General features: G+C 68.9%; 3 protein-coding genes across 3 annotated transcripts; 2 read left to right on the top strand and 1 right to left on the bottom strand.

The window, feature by feature from the left end:
- The first annotated feature begins 69 nt into the window (after positions 1–69).
- Positions 70–6,596, top strand: LOC310891484 (histone deacetylase 5-like). Its single transcript, XM_083853758.1, is given in 17 exon segments — positions 70–298; positions 301–419; positions 1,176–1,299; positions 1,302–1,325; positions 2,349–2,482; positions 2,578–2,698; positions 2,815–2,864; positions 2,952–3,059; positions 3,771–3,826; positions 3,954–4,041; positions 4,131–4,250; positions 4,337–4,434; positions 4,522–4,640; positions 4,729–4,862; positions 5,112–5,196; positions 6,043–6,184; positions 6,279–6,596. Coding segments are annotated over 17 exon segments (1,776 nt in total). The 5' UTR covers positions 70–84; the 3' UTR covers positions 6,319–6,596.
- Positions 6,597–8,273: 1,677 nt separating this feature from the next.
- Positions 8,274–14,015, bottom strand: G6PC3 (glucose-6-phosphatase catalytic subunit 3). The gene is given in 8 exon segments (XM_083853759.1): positions 8,274–8,990; positions 8,993–9,147; positions 9,979–10,120; positions 10,215–10,333; positions 10,738–10,828; positions 11,624–11,730; positions 12,407–12,628; positions 13,923–14,015. Coding segments are annotated over 7 exon segments (1,332 nt in total). The 5' UTR covers positions 12,625–12,628; positions 13,923–14,015; the 3' UTR covers positions 8,274–8,490.
- A 102-nt stretch (positions 14,016–14,117) lies between these two features.
- LSM12 (LSM12 homolog) lies at positions 14,118–16,897 on the top strand. The gene is given in 4 exon segments (XM_083853760.1): positions 14,118–14,371; positions 16,588–16,617; positions 16,620–16,694; positions 16,697–16,897. Coding segments are annotated over 4 exon segments (366 nt in total). The 5' UTR covers positions 14,118–14,250; the 3' UTR covers positions 16,837–16,897.
- The last annotated feature ends 318 nt before the right edge of the window (positions 16,898–17,215 follow it).

Below are 17,215 nucleotides of genomic sequence, written 5' to 3'. Positions count from 1 at the left end.
AATGGGGTATGGGGGGCACAGGGCGTAAGGTGGCGTAAGTGGGGTGGGGGCGCACTGTGGGCATGGAAGGGATGTGGGGTGCACATGGGGTGGGGGTGCTGGGAGCCCCCTTTGGGTGCCCCCCCCTCACCGCCCCCCCAGCTGCTCCCCCAGGCGGGGGAGCTGGCGCGGCAGCCCCCCACCCACCCCGAGGAGACCGAGGAGGAGCTGACAGAGCAGCAGGAGCCCCCCCCGGGGGGCGAGGGCCCCCCCCCCGGCCCCCTCCGCCTCCTCCCCTCCCCAGACGCCGGGGACCCCCCGAGCAGCCGCAGGAGCCCGAGGGCTGCGGGCCCCCCCCTGAGGAGCCGGGGGACAGTGGGGACGAGGCCGAGACCCCCGGGGGCACCGAGGTCGCCGAGCTGGGGGTCGCCTACAAGCAGGTGGGAGCCGGGGGGGCACGCGTTGGGTCCCCCCCATCACCCTTGCACGAGCACCCCCCTTGCACGAGCATCCTTTGCACGAGCACCTCCTGTTTGCACGAGCATCCCCGCTTTGCACGAGCATCCTTTTGCTCGAGCACCCCCCTTTTGCACACCCCGCCTTTGCTCAAGCACCCCCAATTTACTTGAGCACCCCCCCTTTTGCACACCCCCCCTTTGCTCGAGCGCCCCCCTTTTCACCTTCCCCTTTGCTCAAGCACCTCTTTTGCACCCCCCCTTGCTCAAGCACCCCCCAATTTACTTGAGCACCCCCTCTTTGCTCAAGCACCCCCCCCCTTTTGCACAACCCCCCCTTGCTCAATCACCCCCTTTTTGCGCCCCCCCCCCCCTTGCACCCCCCTTGCTGCCAGCTCTCCGGCCAGCCGCGTCCCTGTCCCCCCGTGTCCCCCCCATTTGTGCCGCCCCCCGCCGCCCCCCCCCCGGTGCCGCAGCGCTGACTCGGAGGGGCCGCTGACTCATCCCCCCCCCCCCGCCGGCCTCCCGGCTCCGCCACCCCCGCGCCGCCCCCCCCACCCCTGCGGCCCCCGCCGTGACTCATCCCCCCCCAACGCCCCCCCCCTTCCTGCCCCCCCCCCTTTTCCCATCCCCCCCCCTTTTCCCATTCCCCCCCCCCTTTCCAGCTGGCAATGCACGGCGAGAAGGGGGCGTCCTGGGGGGGGGGGGGGGCACACTGACGGGGGTCTGTCCCCCCCCCAGGTGTTCCCTGAGGCGCTGCCCCCCCTGCCCCTGTACCCCGCGGCCCCCCTGGGCCTCCTGGCGCTGCCCCACGCCACCCTGGGCCGCACGCAGTCGTCCCCTGCCAGCGTCAAGCCCCCCGACGCCCCCCCAAGCACCTCTTCACTACAGGTAGGGGGGTGCTGGGGGGGCTGGGGGGGGCTGGGGGGCTTCGTGTGATATGGGGGGTGGGGGGGCTGTGGCCCTCGGGGTGCTTGGGGGGGGGGGTTCTGTGTGTCCCCAGTTCTGTGGGGTGCCCCCGTACCCGTGGGGTGCCCCCTTTCTCGGTGGCCCTATCCCCCAGGGTGCCTCACTGATCTGTGGGGTGCCCCCTGTGCTATGGGGCGCCCCAGTTTTTGGTGGTCCCCTGGGGTGCTGAGTCCTCTGGGGGGCCCCTATTCCATAGGGTGCCCCGCTGTGGGATGCCCCCTGTCCTATGGGGTGGCTGCGTCCCATGGGGTGCCCCCTGTCCCATGGGGTGCTGAGTCCTCTGGGGTGCCCCTATCCCAAGGGACGCCCCGTTGTGGGGTGCCCCCTGTCCCATGGGGTGCCCCATTTCTTGGTGGTCCCATGGGGTGCTGAGTCCTCTGGGGTGCCCCTATCCCAAGGGACGCCCCGTTGTGGGGTGCCCCCTGTCCCATGGGGTGTCCCCATCCCTTGGAGCTCCTTGGGCTGTCCCTTTCCTACAGGATGTCCCATCCCGTGGTGGTCCCAGGGGTGCCCCATCCTATAGCAGGGGCCCTGCCCTATGGGGTGCTCAGTGGTCCTTGGGGTGTCCCTATTTCACGGGGTGTCCGTGTCCCACACGGTGGCTGTGTCCTTTGGGGTTTCCCATCCCCTGGTGGTCCCAGGGGTGCCCCATCCTATAGTGGGTGCCTCTATCCCATGGGGTTGTCCCTGTCCCACGCCGTGGCTGTGTCCTATGGGGTTCCCCATCTCCTGGTGGTCCCGGGGTGCCCCCAGCCCCCAGCAGCTGCCCCTATCCCCAGCCCCCCCCCCCCCCTTGGAAGCCCCCCGCCTGCCCCATTCCTTCCCCAGCCCCCGGGGTGCCCCCGTCCCACGGGATTCCGGTGCGAGGGGAGGTGGAGGAGGGGGGGTGGGGGGATCCCGGTGTGTGGGGGGGGGGGTCCCACATGCCGCCCCCCCCCCCCCCAGGCGTGGTGTACGACACCTTCATGCTGAAGCACCAGTGCACCTGCGGCAACACCAACGTGCACCCCGAGCACGCCGGCCGCATCCAGAGCATCTGGTCCCGGCTGCAGGAGACCGGCCTGCTGGGCAAGTGCGAGGTGAGGGGGTGCCGGGGGGGGGTGTGCGTGTGTGACCGTGTGTCCCCCCCCCCCTTATTTTGGGGAGGGGGCTTCACCCCCGCCTCGCCCCGCAGCGCATCCGGGGCAGGAAGGCGACGCTGGAGGAGATCCAGGCGGTGCACTCGGAGCACCACGCGCTGCTCTACGGCACCAGCCCGCTCAACCGCCAGAAGCTGGACAGCAAGAAGCTGCTGGGTGGGTGTCGGGGGGGGGGGGGGGGCGGGGGGGCACCGGGGGGATTGATTTTGGGGAAGGGGGAGGGGGGGACCACCCCCACCCCCTCCCCGTCACGGCGCGCTCTGCCCCGCCAGGTCCCATCGGCCAGAAGACGTACGCCGTGCTGCCGTGCGGGGGCATCGGGGTGAGTGCTGGGAAAACGGGGGGGGGACGACACACACCGGTGTGCCCCCCCCCCCGGCACCAATATTCGTGCGTGCCCCCCCCCCAGGTGGACAGTGACACGGTGTGGAACGAGATGCACTCGTCCAGCGCCGTGCGCATGGCCGTGGGCTGCCTGCTGGAGCTCGCCTTCAAGGTGGCCGCGGGGGAGATCAAGGTGAGGGGGGGCTCTTGCACGCTCACGGGGGGGGGGGGGCACGGGGCTCCTCGTGCCCGTTTGCACGCGTGGCGGTGCTCGTGCACGCTGGGTTAGCTGGGAGGGGGCGAGCCTCACGCACGCTCGTGTGTGTGTGTGTGCGCGCGCCGGCTCCGTGCGCGCTGTGCTGGGGACTTGTGCAAGCTCATGTGGGTGTGCACAGCACGGTCGCACGCGTGTCAGGGTGTGCGGTGGTCCTCGTGCAAGCTCAGGGGTGTGCCTGCCGGGTTTGCGCTTACGTGGCCGCGGGGCGGTGCTCGTGCACGCTTGTGCGTGTGCCACCCTTGGGGCTCTTGTGCACCTGGTGCACGTTGCTGTGCTGCACACTCACTGCTGTGGGGGGTGCCCCTCGTGCGCGCTTGCACGTGTGTGCACCGCCCTCGTGCGTGCTCACCTGGGGGCGTGGTGTGCCCTCGTGCGTGTGCGTGTGTGTGTGACTGTTGCACGCTCACGTGGTGGTGCAGCGCTCCTTGTGCACGCTTGTGTGCGCAGCTCGCACGTGGTTGGTGGCACCAGTGCACGCGTGCACACCGTGCTTCTGCATGCCCACACTGGTGCACGCTCGCACGAGCCTTGTGCACGCCCTCGTGCACCCCGGTGCCTGGAGCCCCCCCCCCGCGTGCCCCCACCCTGGGGTGCCAGCACCCACCCGCGCCCCCGCTGTCCCCACAGAACGGCTTCGCCGTCATCCGCCCCCCGGGGCACCACGCCGAGGAGTCCACGGCCATGTGAGTGTGTGTGGGGGGGATTTTGGGATGGGGGGGGGAGATTTGGGGCTGGGGGGGGAGATTTGGGGCTGGGGGGGGAGATTTGGGGCTGGGGGGGCCTCGCTCACCCCATGTCCCCCCCCCCCAGGGGCTTCTGCTTCTTCAACTCGGTGGCCATCTCGGCCAAGCTCCTGCAGCAGAAGCTGAGCGTGGGTCGGATCCTCATCGTCGACTGGGTGAGGGGACGGGATGGGGGCGGGCCGGGGGGGGCCGGGGGGGGGTCCTGAGGCCGTGTGTGACCCCCCCCTCGTGCCCCCCCCCCCAGGACATCCACCACGGGAACGGCACGCAGCAAGCCTTCTACAGCGACCCGGCCGTGCTCTACGTCTCCCTGCACCGCTACGACGACGGCAACTTCTTCCCGGGCAGCGGGGCGCCCGAGGAGGTGCGGGGCGGGGGGGTCACCCCATTGCCCCCCCCCCTCCATAATATCACCCCCCCCCCCCCCATCTCACGGCCCCTCCCGTGCAGGTGGGCAGCGGGCTGGGGGTGGGCTTCAACATCAACATCGCCTGGACGGGCGGCGTGGACCCCCCGATCGGCGACGTCGAGTATCTCACCGCCTTCAGGTGGGCGGCTTTGGGGGGGGGTCCGGGGCATTTTTGGGGTGCCCTGACCCCCCCCCCTCAATGTGTGTGCCCCCCCCCCCCCCCCAGGACCGTGGTGATGCCGATCGCCCGCGAGTTCGCCCCCGACGTGGTGCTGGTGTCGGCCGGCTTCGACGCGGTCGAGGGCCACTTGTCCCCGCTCGGGGGCTACTCGGTCACCGCCAAGTGTGAGCGCGGGGTCTTTTTTTTGGGGTGGGGGACCCATCCCGTCACCCCCCCCCCATTATTTTGGGGTGTCCCCCCTCCCCCCCCCAGGTTTCGGCCACCTGACGAAGCAGCTGATGACGCTGGCGGGCGGCCGCGTGGTGCTGGCGCTGGAGGGGGGCCACGACCTGACGGCCATCTGCGACGCCTCCGAGGCCTGCGTGTCCGCCCTGCTGGGGCTGGAGGTACGGGGGGGGGGGCACCCCCGGCCCCCCCCACCCCACCGACACCCCCACAGGGCGGGGGGGGCGCCGCCTGCCTCGGTTTCCCCGTGCGCTCAGGGCCGGAGCTGCGCCGCGCCTCAGTTTCCCAACGTGTGGGGATGGGGGGGAAGCAGCGAGGGGGGGTCCTGGGGTGGTTTTTTTTGGGGGGGGGGGGTGTCCTAGGGTGTTTTTTGGGGGGGGAGGGGGTCCTGATGGTGGCTCCCTCCCCAGCTGGAGCCCCTGGACCCGTCCCTGCTGCAGCAGAAGCCCAACGTCAACGCGGTGGCCACCCTGGAGAAGGTCATCGAGATCCAGAGTGAGTCCCGGGGGGGGGGGGGTTGGGGGTCCCCAGGGGGGTTTTGGGGTCACCGGGGGGGTCCCGGCCACCAGGGGGTATTTGGGGGGGGGGGTCCCCAGGTTCGGGGGGAGGTCCTGGGGAGGGTGACCCTGCTGCGGAAGGGACCAGGGCGTTGCTTTCACCTTGGGGGGGGGGATACAGGGAGGGGTCTGCAGGGGTGTCCCTGTACGGGGGGGCGTGAGGGGGGGTCCCTGGGGCTGTTCTGGTAATGGGGGGGGGCAGGGAGGGGGGGCCAGGGCTGTGCTTGTCATTGGGGGGGGGGTCCCTGGGTCTGTCCTTCCCATGGGGGTCACAGGGGCCCCTGGGTCTGTCCCCACCTTGGGGGTCCTGGGGGGGGTCCTGGGACTTTCCTTCCTAAGGGGGGGGGGTCCCTGGGTCTGTGTCCCCACCACCACCACAGGGGGGTCCTGGGGGGGTCCCTGGGGGCACCGGGGGGGGGGTCTCTGTTGGGGTGCGCCCCCTGGGTCCGGACCCTCGAGCTTGTCCCTCCTTTGGGATCCCGGGGGGGGTCCCTGGGTCCTTCCTTCCTACGTGGGGGGGTCCTGGGCCTGCCCTTCCCATCGGGGGGGGGGTCCTTGGGGGGGGGGGGGGTCCTGTGTGGGGGTGGGACCCCCGGGACCTATCCCCCCCCCCCCAGCTCTGTGCTCCCTGCACGTGTGTGGCCCCATGTCCCTGAGGGGGGTCCCCATGTCCTTTTGGGGGGGGGGGGGCCGTGCCTTGGGGGTGTCCCTATTTTTTTGTGGGGGGGGGGGTCCCTCCCCCCCCCCCCGCGGGTCCCCGTGCGGCAGCGCCGTGTCCCCTCAGGCCAGCACTGGGGGGCCCTGAAGCGCCCGGGGGCGGCGGTGGGCTGCTCGCTGCGCGAGGCCCAGGCCGGGGAGGCCGAGGAGGCCGCCACCGTCAGCGCCCTCGCCCTGCTCTCCGTGGGGGCCGCCGACCCCAGCCCCAGGTAACGGGGGGGGGGCACCCCCTGAAGGGGGGGGGGGGCACACGGGGGGGGCGCGGCCCCGCTCTGATGCCCGCTGTGCTCCCCCCCCGGGCAGGTCTGCGGAGGAGCCGATGGAGGCCGAGCCCGTGATGTGAGGGGGGGGGTCACAGCTGTACCCCCCCCCCCCATGTTTTTGGTGGGGGGGCCACCGGTAAGAGGATCGCTGGGAAGAGGAGAGAAACACACAAAAAAACACAGAAAAAATAATAATAAAAAAAAAAAAAAAACGCACCAAAAAATAACTAAAAAATACTAAAAAAAAAATAATTAAAAAAAAAAACAAAGAAAAAATCAAAAAAACAAAAAGGTAAAAAAAATCAAAAAAGACTAAAAAAATAAAAAGTAAAAAAATCAAAAAAGACGCAAAAAAAAATCAAAAAAAACAACCAAAAAACCCACAAAAAAATCAAAAAAATAAACTAAAAAATCAAAAAAAAAGACAAAAAAAAATCCCGAAGCGGAAGGAAAACCGGGAAGGAGGAAAACACACAAAAAAAAAAAAAAGAGGAAAATATTTTCTTTTTCTATTAAAAAGCAGAGAAAACCCACAAAAAACACCCCCCCCCCGTCCTGTTCCCCCCCCCGCGGTGTTTGCGGTCGTGTCTCGTGCAGCAGCGGTGCCGCCCCCCCCCCCAACCCCCCCGGGGCCGTCCCGGCCGCAGCCTTCCCCAAATTTCTAATTTTTTAAACGTTTTTTTCCTCATTTTCTCCTTTTTTTTTTTTTTCCTCCCCCCCCCCCCGGCATCCGCCCCCCCCCCTCCGTGCTGCGGGGGGGGGGGGGGGCGACGGGGAATAATTTGTGCCTTTCATTAATTTTTTTTAATGCCTTAATTCCCCCCCCCCTCCCCCCCGATTATTATTTTTTTTTTTTTTTTAATTTTTGGGTTTTCTTCCCAAATTTTCACTATACATTTTTTTTCCGAGGGAGACTGCACAAGCACGGGACGAGCCCCCCCCCCCTCGCTCCCCCCCCCCCCCCCCCCCATGACCAAGGCTTTTTATTTTGCTGGGGGGGGGCTCGCCCCCGCCGTGCATAACGGGGCCCTGGGGGGGGGGAAAAAGGACAAAAAAGGAAGAAAAAAAAAAAAAAGAGGAAAAAAAAAAAACCACTTTCCTGTTACTTCACCAGCCGAAAGGGGGGGGGGGGGGGGGGACACTCGGAGCGATTTTAGCTTTAAAAAAGAGAAAAAAAGGACAAAAAAAAAAGACAAAAAAAGGTATATAATTTTATTACAGATGTATTATTTAATAGTATTTTTTTAATGGGTCGCACCGGCCGCGGGGGGGGCGGGGGGGGGGGCGAGGACGGGACCGGCGCTTTGGCTGTAAATTATTGGGGGGGGGCTTCGGGGTGCCCCCCCCCCGTTACCCCCCCCGTCCCTGTGTGCGTGTGGCCGTGTCGCGCTGTGGGGGGGGGGCACTGCCCCCCGGGGGGGCTGCTTGGGGGTTGGGGGGGGCACCCTAAATTTCGGGGGACCGGGACCCCACCCCCATCATTTTCTTACAGGGTGGGGGGCACTGAGCTCGGTCCTGGGAGGGGGGTCACCCTAAATTTTGGGGGACCAGGACCCCCCCCCATCATCTGTGGGGTGGGGGGGGCACCAGTGCTGTTTAACCCCCTCCCCCTTGGAGCGATGTGGGGGGGGTCACCCTAAATTTTGGGGGCTTGACCCCCCCCCCATCACCTCCTCATGGGGTGGGGGGGGCCACCAGCTCTTTGCCCCCCCCCTTCGAGCAATGCAGGTGGAACATGGGGGGGTCCTTCCCAGCCCCCCCCAGGGGAGTGAGGCCGTTGTGTTTTGGGCAGGTGCCCCCCCCGTGCCCCCCCCCCGCCTCATTCCCCCCCCCCCCCGCTCTCGCTGTGGTTCTCGGCTGCGTATTTTGTACCCCCCCCCCCCCCGGTGTTGGTCCTTGTACAAATAAAGCTGTTTCTGGCAATATTCCGCCGTGCCGTGGGGGGGGGCACAGCGGGGGGGGGGGGCTCCAATCCATCCCGAGCCGGGCCTGCCCCCCCCTCCCCCTGTGCCCCCCCCCATAAATTTTGGGAGGATTCAGAGCTGGTAACGGCGCCTTTATTCTGCTCCGAATAGGTCTGGGGGGGTCGGGGGGGGCATGAGGGGGTCGGGGGGGGTGAGGGTTGTCCTGCCCCCCCCCCCCCAAGGGTTAAACTGGGAGAAACTGGTCAAACTGGGAGGAACTGGTCAAACTGGGGCCACTGGTGGGGGTGCGGGGGGGTGGCGGCGGAGCTTTCGGGGGCACCCCTCGGGTCACTGCTGCGGGACATGGGGGGGGGCGCCCCCAATTGGGGGGGGGGAGTCCCTGGAGTGTGTGGGGGGGTCCCTGGGGTTTTGTGGGGGGGTCCCTGGGGTTTTGTGGGGGGGTCCTTGGAGTGTGGGGGGGGGTCCCTGGGGTTCGGGGGGGGCCATTAGGTGCCACCAACCCCCCCTTGTGCCATGGGGGGGGGGGGGCGCAGGGAGCCGTGGCCTTGCCCCAGCCACCCTGGGGTGGGGGAGGTCACGGCGCCTTTTCGGCCGCCCCCCCCTCCCCAAATTATTCGGCGTGGGGGGGTCGGGGGGGCCGCTGCAGGCTCGGAGGAGCCGCGGCACGGCCACGGCCACCAGCCAGGGCCCCGCGGCCTGCTTGAGGACGGTGGCCCCGTACCACAGCGGCGCGGCCGCGGGCTGCGGGACGCGCTGCAGCCCCTCCAGGAGCCCCGCGGCCAGCAGGGCCCCCAGGACCCTTAGCCTGGGTCGGGCGGGGGGGGCAGCGGCTCCCGCGCCCCCCCAGCCCCCTGCCGGGGGGGTCCCGCCGCCAGCCCCAGCCCCAGCGCGCTGCCGGCGGCGCGGCAGACGGAGGCGAAGGGCCGGGTGTCGATGCGCAGCCACGAGGGGTCCGAGCACCAGGCGGCGGCCAGGCGGAGGGACCTGGGGGGGGGGGAAAAGGATGGGACCCCCCCCAAAAAAAAAATATGGGGAGATGGGGGGGCGGGAGGGGGAATGGGGGGGGTTCTGTGCTGGCGGGAGGCTCTGGGGGCTGAGGAGAGGGGGTTCTGGGGGGGTTTGGGGGTGGTCCCCACCCCAGCAGCGGATGTGGGGGTAGATTTTGGGGTGAGAGCCCCCTAAACTGGGGGCTGGGCATTTGGGGTGAGCCCCCGGCTGTAATGGGGTCAGATCTCGGGGGGAGCCCCCCTCTAAACTGGGGGACGGACATTTGGGGTGAGCCCCCTGCCATAAATGGGGTCAGGTCTCGGGGGGAGCCCCTGGCTGTAATGGGGTCAGATCTCGGGGGGAGCCCCCTCTAAACTGGGGGACAGACATTTGGGGTGAGCCCCTGCCACAATGGGATCAAATCTCAGGGTGATCCCCCCTGCCATAACGGGGTCAGATATCGGGGTGAGCCCCCCCAAGCTGTGGGACGGACATTTGGGGTGACCTCCCCCCACCATAACAGTGTCAGATCCTGGGGTGCGCACCCCCTAAGCTGTGGGACGGACATTTAGGGTGACCCCCCCCCCGCCGTAACGGGGTCAGATCTTGGGGTGAGCCCCCCCTAAGCTGTGGGACGGACATTTGGGGTGACACCCCCGCCATAATGGGGTCAGATATCAGGGTGAGCCCCCCCAAGCTGTGGGACAGACATTTGGGGTGACACCCCCGCCATAACGGGGTCAGATATCGGGGTGAGCCCCCCCTAAGCTGTGGGACGGACATTTGGGGTGACCCCCCCCCCCCGCCGTAACGGGGCCGGGTGCTCACCAGTCGACGTCGACGCCGGCGGCACCCATCAGGCGGTGCAGGGCGAGGGCGCCCAGCAGCAGCCCCAGCGCGGTGGCGGCGTGGAAGCGCAGCGGGCGCGCGGCGGGGGTGCGAGCCTGCAGCCCCCAGCCCAGGGCAGCGCCTGCGGGGCGAGCACGGCAGTTTGGGGGTGTGGGGACGGGGATTTGGGGGGCTCCAGGGGAGAGGGGAAGGCTCCCCCCCCCGGCCCCGCTCACCTGCCACGATGCCGCCGAGGACCTGGTGCGGGAAGTGCGCGAGGACGAAGACCCTGGAGAGCCCCACGGCCAGCAGGAGCAGGGCGTAGGCGCCGAACGGGATCAGCCTCACCGCCGGGCTGCGGGGCGAGCGGGTCCCGAGCCACCCTGACACCCCCGAGCCACCCTAAAGCCACCCTGTGCCACGTCCCCCCTTCTCCAAAAGGTGCTCGGGACCCTCTCGAGGTCCCCCGGGACTCACCTTGGGCTGCGGGGTGAGAGGCTCCCGAGCCACCCCGACACCCCGGAGCCACCCCACACTGTGCCCCCCTCCTCCTAAAGGTGCTCAGGACCCTCTCGAGGTCCCCCGGGACTCACCTTGGGGCTGTGGGGCGAGCGGGGCGAGCAGCTCCTGAGCCACCCTGACACCCTAGGGCCACCCTAAAGCCACCCTGCCCCCTGCCCCCCCTCCTCCTAAAGGTGCTCAGGACCCCTCAGGACCCTCTCGAGCCCCCCCCCCCCGCCCCCCCCCCCCAGGACTCACCTCTTGCAGCGTCGGGCCGCCAGTTCCGCCAGCGCTGTCACCAGCGGCCACAGTGCCGCGCCCGTGATCATGCAGTGCCCCGAGGGGCTGCCTGCGGGGAAAAATGGCCGGGGGGGGGGGAGAAAAATGACCCGGGGGGGAGAAAAATGATCCGGGGGGGGGAAAAAACAGGCAGGGACAGGGGAGACCCGGTGGAGGGGCTGTCCCCGCTGCCACCACGGGGTTTTCCAGGGACACAGGGATTGTGGGGTCCCCAGGGACACAGGGATCGTGGGGTCCCCAGGGACACAGGGACTGCGGGGTTCCCTGGGGACACAGGGCCTGTGGGGTTCTGTGGGGACACAGGGATCGTGGGGTCCCCAGGGACACAGGGATCGTGGGGTCCCCAGGGACACAGGGACTGCGGGGTTCCCTGGGGACACAGGGCCTGTGGGGTTCTGTGGGGACACAGGGATCGTGGGGTCCCAGGGACACAGGGATTGTGGGGTTCTGTGGGGATACAGGGACTGCGGGGGCCCCCCAGGGACACAAGGACTGTGGGATTCTGCAGGGACACGGGGATTGTGGCGTCCCCAGGGACACGGGGGCTGTGGGGTTCCCCAGGGACACAGGGACTGTGGGGTTCTGTGGGGACACAGGGACTGTGGGGTTGTGCGGGGATGCAGGGACTTCGGGGTTCCCCAGGGACACAAGGACTGTGGGGTCCCCACGGACTGTGGGGTCCCTGGGGACACGGGGAAAGGGGTTTCCCGGGGTCACGGGGACTGTAGGGTTCTCCAGGGACATGGGGACTGTGGGGTTCCCCGGGGACACGGGGACTGTGGGGTTCTGTGGGGTTCCCCAGGGGCTGTGGGGTCCCCGGGGACGCCCCCCAGGCGTGGCTCACCGGGCCCGGTCTCGCAGGAGATGGGGAACTGGCGCAGGAGCAGCCGGTGCCTGCGGGCGAACCCCGACTCGTGCAGCCACCAGAACGGGCGCTCCCCAAACAGCAGCCTGGGGGGGGGGGGGACGGACAGCGGGGCCGTGAGGTGCTGCGGGGGGGGCACGGGGCCCTGGGGTGGTCCTGGGGGATGGAACTGGGGAATGGGGGGATGGGATGATGGGGTTGGGGGACGGGGGGATGGGGATGGGGGGATGGGGACGGGGGACAGGGGGACGGGGGACAGGGGGACGGGGGACAGGGCTGGGGGGCAGGGGGGAGAGGGGAACAGGGCTGGGGGACGGGGATGGGGTAATGGGGATGGGGGGGATGGGGCTGGGGGACAGGGGGACAGGATTATGAGGTTGGGGGACGGGACATGGCTGGGGGGCTGGGGCACAGGGGCTGGGGCACAGGGGCTGGGGGTCAGGGCTGGGGGATGGGGGGGATGGGGGGACAGGATGATGGGGTTGGGGGACAGGACAGGGCTGGGGGGACAGGGATGGGGGACAGGGGGACGGTGTGGGGACAGGGCATGGGGACAGGGGACGGGGGACGGGGTAACGGGGCTGGAGCACAGGGAGCTGGCAATGGAGTGTGGGGATATGGGGCCGGGGATACGGGGCAGGGGGGTGGGGGCAGAGGGCTGGGGGACGGGGGGACGGGGCTGGGGGCTCAGGGGTGTGGGGGGACAGGGTGACGGGACTCGGGGACGGGGCTGGGGGCCACGGGGCCGCGGCGCCCCCTCACCACTTGAGCACCACGTTGAGCCACTCGGCCAGCAGCCCGGCCCAGAGCACGGCGAGCCCCACGTCGGGGTCGAGGAAGAAGGCGAGCGGGAAGCAGGTGCTGAAGACGCGCCGGGGGTCGGCCGCGGCGCTGAGCCACAGCCACGGCCCCTCCAGCCACGGCGGCCCCGACTGCAGCGCCGCCGCCGCGCGGATCCCGAGGGCGTGCAGGGCGTCCATGGGGCTGCGGGGAGAGAGGAGGGTCACGGCGGGGGGATACGGGGTAGGGATGGGGTGGGATGGGATGGGACGGGGATGGGATGGGATGGGGATGGGGGTGGGATGGGGACGGGGATGGGGTGGGGATGGGATGGGGATGGGATGGGATGGGATGGGGTGGGGATGGGATGGGGATGGGATGGGGATGGGATGGGGATGGGGATGGGGTGGGGATGGGATGGGGATGGGGGGGATGGGATGGGGATGGGATGGGGATGGGATGGGATGGGATGGGATGGGGATGGGATGGGGATGGGATGGGGATGGGATGGGGATGGGGATGGGATGGGGATGGGATGGGGATGGGGATGGGGATGGGATGGGGATGGGATGGGGATGGGAGGGGGATGGGATGGGGATGGGATGGGGATGGGAGGGGGATGGGAGGGGGATGGGATGGGGATGGGGATGGGGATGGGGATGGGGATGGGACGGGGATGGGATGGGATGGGATGGGGATGGGATGGGATGGGGATGGGGATGGGGATGGGATGGGATGGGGATGGGATGGGGATGGGGATGGGAGTGGGATGGGAGGGGGATGGGAGGGGGATGGGAGGGGGTGGGGTGGGGGTGGGATGGGGATGGGGATAGGGGTGGGATGGGGGTGGGATGGGGTGGGAATTGGAATTGGAATGGGGAGGGGATGGGGAGGGGATGGGATGGGGATGGGAATAGGGACGGGGATGGGATAGGGGTAGGGATGGAGATGGCGATGGGAATAGGATGGGGACAGGGACAGGAACTGGGATGGGGACAAGAATGGGAACTGGGACAGGAATGGGGTTGAAGACAGGAATAGGGAAGGGGATAGGGTGGGGACACGGACAGGGGTGGGGATGGGGACAGGGATGAGGCCAGGACGGGGACAGGGACTGGAATGGGGCGGGGACAGAGATGGGGACGGTTACGGGGACAGGGCTGGGGACGGGGACGGGGAGGGGACGGGGACGGGATCAGGAAACGGGGCCGGGGCCGGGGCTGGGAACTGGGACCAGGTCAGGGCCGCGTCTGACCCCCAACCCCCCCAGCCCCCCCCGGCCCCCCCAGCCCCCTCCCCACAGAGGCCTGGCCCCCCTTGGGGACCCCGCGGGGGGGGCCCTACGTGTGTGTGTCTGTGTGTGGGGGGGCCCAGAACCCGCCGGGCCCGGCCCGCCCCCCGGCCCGAGGCCCCCCCGTAACGGCCCCGGCACCGCAACCGCCAGGGCCCCGCCTGGCCCCCCCCCCCCAACGCCCCCCCCACCCCCCCCAGCACTCACCTCCCCGCCTACACCCCCCAGCACCCCCCGCGGCCCCCCCGAACTACGGCGGGCGGCGAGGCCCAAACCTCCTCCAACCGCGAAGGGGGCGGGGAGGGGGGAGGGAGGGCGGAGCCACACGGGCCGCGGCCCCGCGGCCTCTCCCCGCCTACAACCCCCAGCACCCCCCGCGGCACCCCCCCCCCTCCCCGGCACTACGGCGGGCGGCGAGGCCCAAACCTCCTCCGCCACGCGAAGCCGCCCGGGGGGGGGCAGGCAACGCGCGTGCGCGGCGGAGGCCCCTCCTTCCCCCCCCCCCGGCCGAGGCGCTGCGGGGCCGGGAGACAAGATGGCGGCGCCGGGCGAGTGCTTCAGCGTGGGCAGCCAGGTGGCGTGCCGCACCTGCCAGGAGCAGCGCCTGCAGGGCGAGGTGGTCGCCTTCGACTACCCCAGCAAGATGCTGGCGCTCAGTATCCGCCTCGGGGGGGGGGGACGGTGGGGAGCCGCTGGGTACGGGGCGGGGGGTGGGGAGGGGAGGGGGGGGGGGAGGGAGAAAGGGGAGGGGAGGGGGAGGGGTGTTGGGGTGAGGGGGGGTTGGGGGGGTTTGGGGGGTTTGGGGGGAGGGGGGGTCTGGGGGTGTGGGGGGGTTGGGGTGAAGGGGGGTCTGGGGGAGGTGTTGGGGTGAGGAGGGGTTTGGGGGTGAGGGGGGGTTGGGGGAGGTGTTGGGATGGGGGGGTCTGGGGGTGAGGGGGGGATTTGGAGGAGGTGGTGGGGTGAGGGGGAGTTTGGGGGACGTATTGGGGAAGGGGGGGTCTGGGGGAGGTGTTGGGGTGAGGGGGGGCTTTGTGGTGAGCAGGGGGTTGGGGGAGGTGTTGGGGTGAGGAGGGGTCTGGGGGTGAGGAGGGGTTTGGGGGTGAAGGGGGTTTTGGGGGAGGTTTTGGGGTGAGGGGGGTCTAGGGGTGAGGGGGGGGTTTGGGGGTGAGGAGGGGTTTGGGGGAGGTGTTGGAGTGAGGGGAGTCTGGGGGTGAAGGGGTATTTGGGGGAGACGTTGGGGAAAGGGGGGGTCTGGGGGTGGGGGGGGTGTTGGGGTTTGGGGGGTGTTGGGGGAGTATTGGGGTAGGGGATGTGGGGGTGTCGGTGGGGGATGTGTGGGGTTATTGGGGTGGGGGGGTGTTGGGGGGGGTTATTGGGGCGTGAGGGGGTGTGGAGGGGGTTATTGGGGTTATTGGGATGTGAGGGAATGTGTTAAGGGTCGTTGGGGTGTGTAGGGGAGTTACTGGGGTGGGGGATGTGTAGGGGGGCTGTTGGGATATGAGGGGATGCGTAGGGGTTATTGGGGTTGTTGGGGTGTGAGAGGGTGCGTAAGGGGGTCGTTGGGGTGCGTAAGGGGGTTGTCGGGGTGTGTAGGGGGGTTACTGGGATGTGAGGGGATGCGTAGGGGGGTTACTGGGATGGGGGTGTGCGTAGGGAGGCTACTGGGACATGAGGGGACGTGTAGGGGGTTATTGGGACGTGAGAGGGCGCGAAAGGGGGTTATTGGGGTGGGTAAGGGGGTTATGGGGATGTGTAGTACTGTTAGTGGGATGTCAGGGGGTGTGTAGGGGTTATTGGGGTGGGGGGATGTGTAGGGGATGTGTAAGGGGGTTGTTGGGGTGCGAGGCGATGTGTAGGGCAGTGGTTAGGGTGTGTAGGGGGTTTATTGGGGTGTGAGGGGATGTGTAAGGGGGTTATTGGGGTTACTGGGATGTGTAGGAGCGTTACTGGGATGTGAGGGGGTGTGTAGGGGATTATTGGGGTTACTGGGATGTGTAGGGGATGCGTAAGGGGGTTGTTGGGGAGCGAGGCGATGTGTAGGGGAGTGATTGGGGTGCGTAGGGGGTTTATTGGGGTGTGAGGGGACCTGGGGGGTGTTATTAGGGGGTGGGGGGATCACCGGGGGGGTTATCGGGGTGTGGGGAGCTCTGTGGGGGATTTACTGAGGGGTGCGCTCTAGGGGGGGGTTGCTGGGGGGTGAGGAGCCTTGGGGGGAGGGGGTCCTGGGGGGGGGTTACGGGGGGCTGGGGGGAGCCCTATAGGACAGGGGTGAGGGGGGAGCCCTACAGGAGAGGGGGGGGGTCCAGTGGGGTTTTTTTGGGGCTTTGGGGGGCTAGGGGGGAGGTGGGGGGGCCCCGTGGTTTGGGGGTGCAGAGGGGGGCACGGTGAGGGCCTGAGAGGGGTTTGGGGGACAGGTTGGGGTGGGGGGGCTGTGAGGGCTGCCCTGGGGGGCAGGGGGGCTCAGGAGGGGTTTTGGGGGGGGCTGGGGGGACTCTGGGGGGGGCTGGGGGTCCCGGGGGACCCCTTGGAGCTGTTGGGGTTGGGGAGAAGGGGCCGGGCTTTGGGGATCATGCAGCCCTGGGGGGGGGGGGGCAGCAGGAGGGGGCCCCCCCACGGGGGGGGGGGACACGGGGTGGGGGGGGGCTCAGGGAGCTGGGGGGGGGCAGGGTGTGCTCAGGGTTGGGTTAATTTGGGGAAAAAACGGGGCCGGCGTGCGTGCTGGGACCCCCGAACCCGCCTCCTTTGACCCCAAAACGAGCCTGGCGGGGGGGGGAAACCCCTCCGCACCCCCCCCCGCCAGCCTTATTCGTGAGGGGGGGTCCCGAGCCCCCCCCCCCCCCTTTTTTTGGGGTTTCCCTTGACGGGCTGGCAGAGTGCCCCTCGTCCAGCGGGCGGCCCAACCACGCGACATCCTGCTGGTCAACCTGCACTACGTCTCCGAGGTGGAGATCCTCACCGACCGCACCGACACGCCGCCCCCCTGGCCTCGCTCAACGTCAGCAAGGTGGGGGGGGGGCCGGGGGGGGCCTCAGTCCCCGGGGGGGGCGCGGGCCGGGTGTTGGATTTGGGGTCTGGTTCGGCCCCGAGGGGTTTTGGGGTCCTCTGTGATCTGGTGGAGTGAGGCTGCAGCTCCCCGGGGGGGCAGGGGGCCAGGTGAGGAAGAGGAGGAGGAGGAGGAAGGTGGGGGGGGGACCAGGGGGGTGTCTGGGGGGGCCTCAGTCCCCACGGGGGTGCAGGCTGGGGGTTAAATCTGGGGTCCGGTTCAGCCCCGAGGGGTTTTGGGGTCTCTGTGATGTGCTGGAGTGAGGCTGTGGCTCCCCGGGGGAGGCAGAGGGCCAGATGAGGAAGAGGAGGAGGATGAAGATGAAGGGGGGGGGAGGCAGCGGGGGGTGTAAATCCCCGGGGGGGCGCGGGCCGGGGGTTAGATTTGGGGTCTGGTTCGGCCCTGAGGGGTTTTTGGGGTCTCTGTGACCCCACGGGATTTCGGCTGCAGCTCCTCA

Source organism: Anser anser, assembly GCF_964211835.1.
Source record: "Anser anser genome assembly, contig: HAP1_SCAFFOLD_754, whole genome shotgun sequence".
NCBI lineage: Eukaryota > Metazoa > Chordata > Aves > Anseriformes > Anatidae > Anser > Anser anser.
This window is presented reverse-complemented; position numbering and strand designations above follow the sequence as displayed.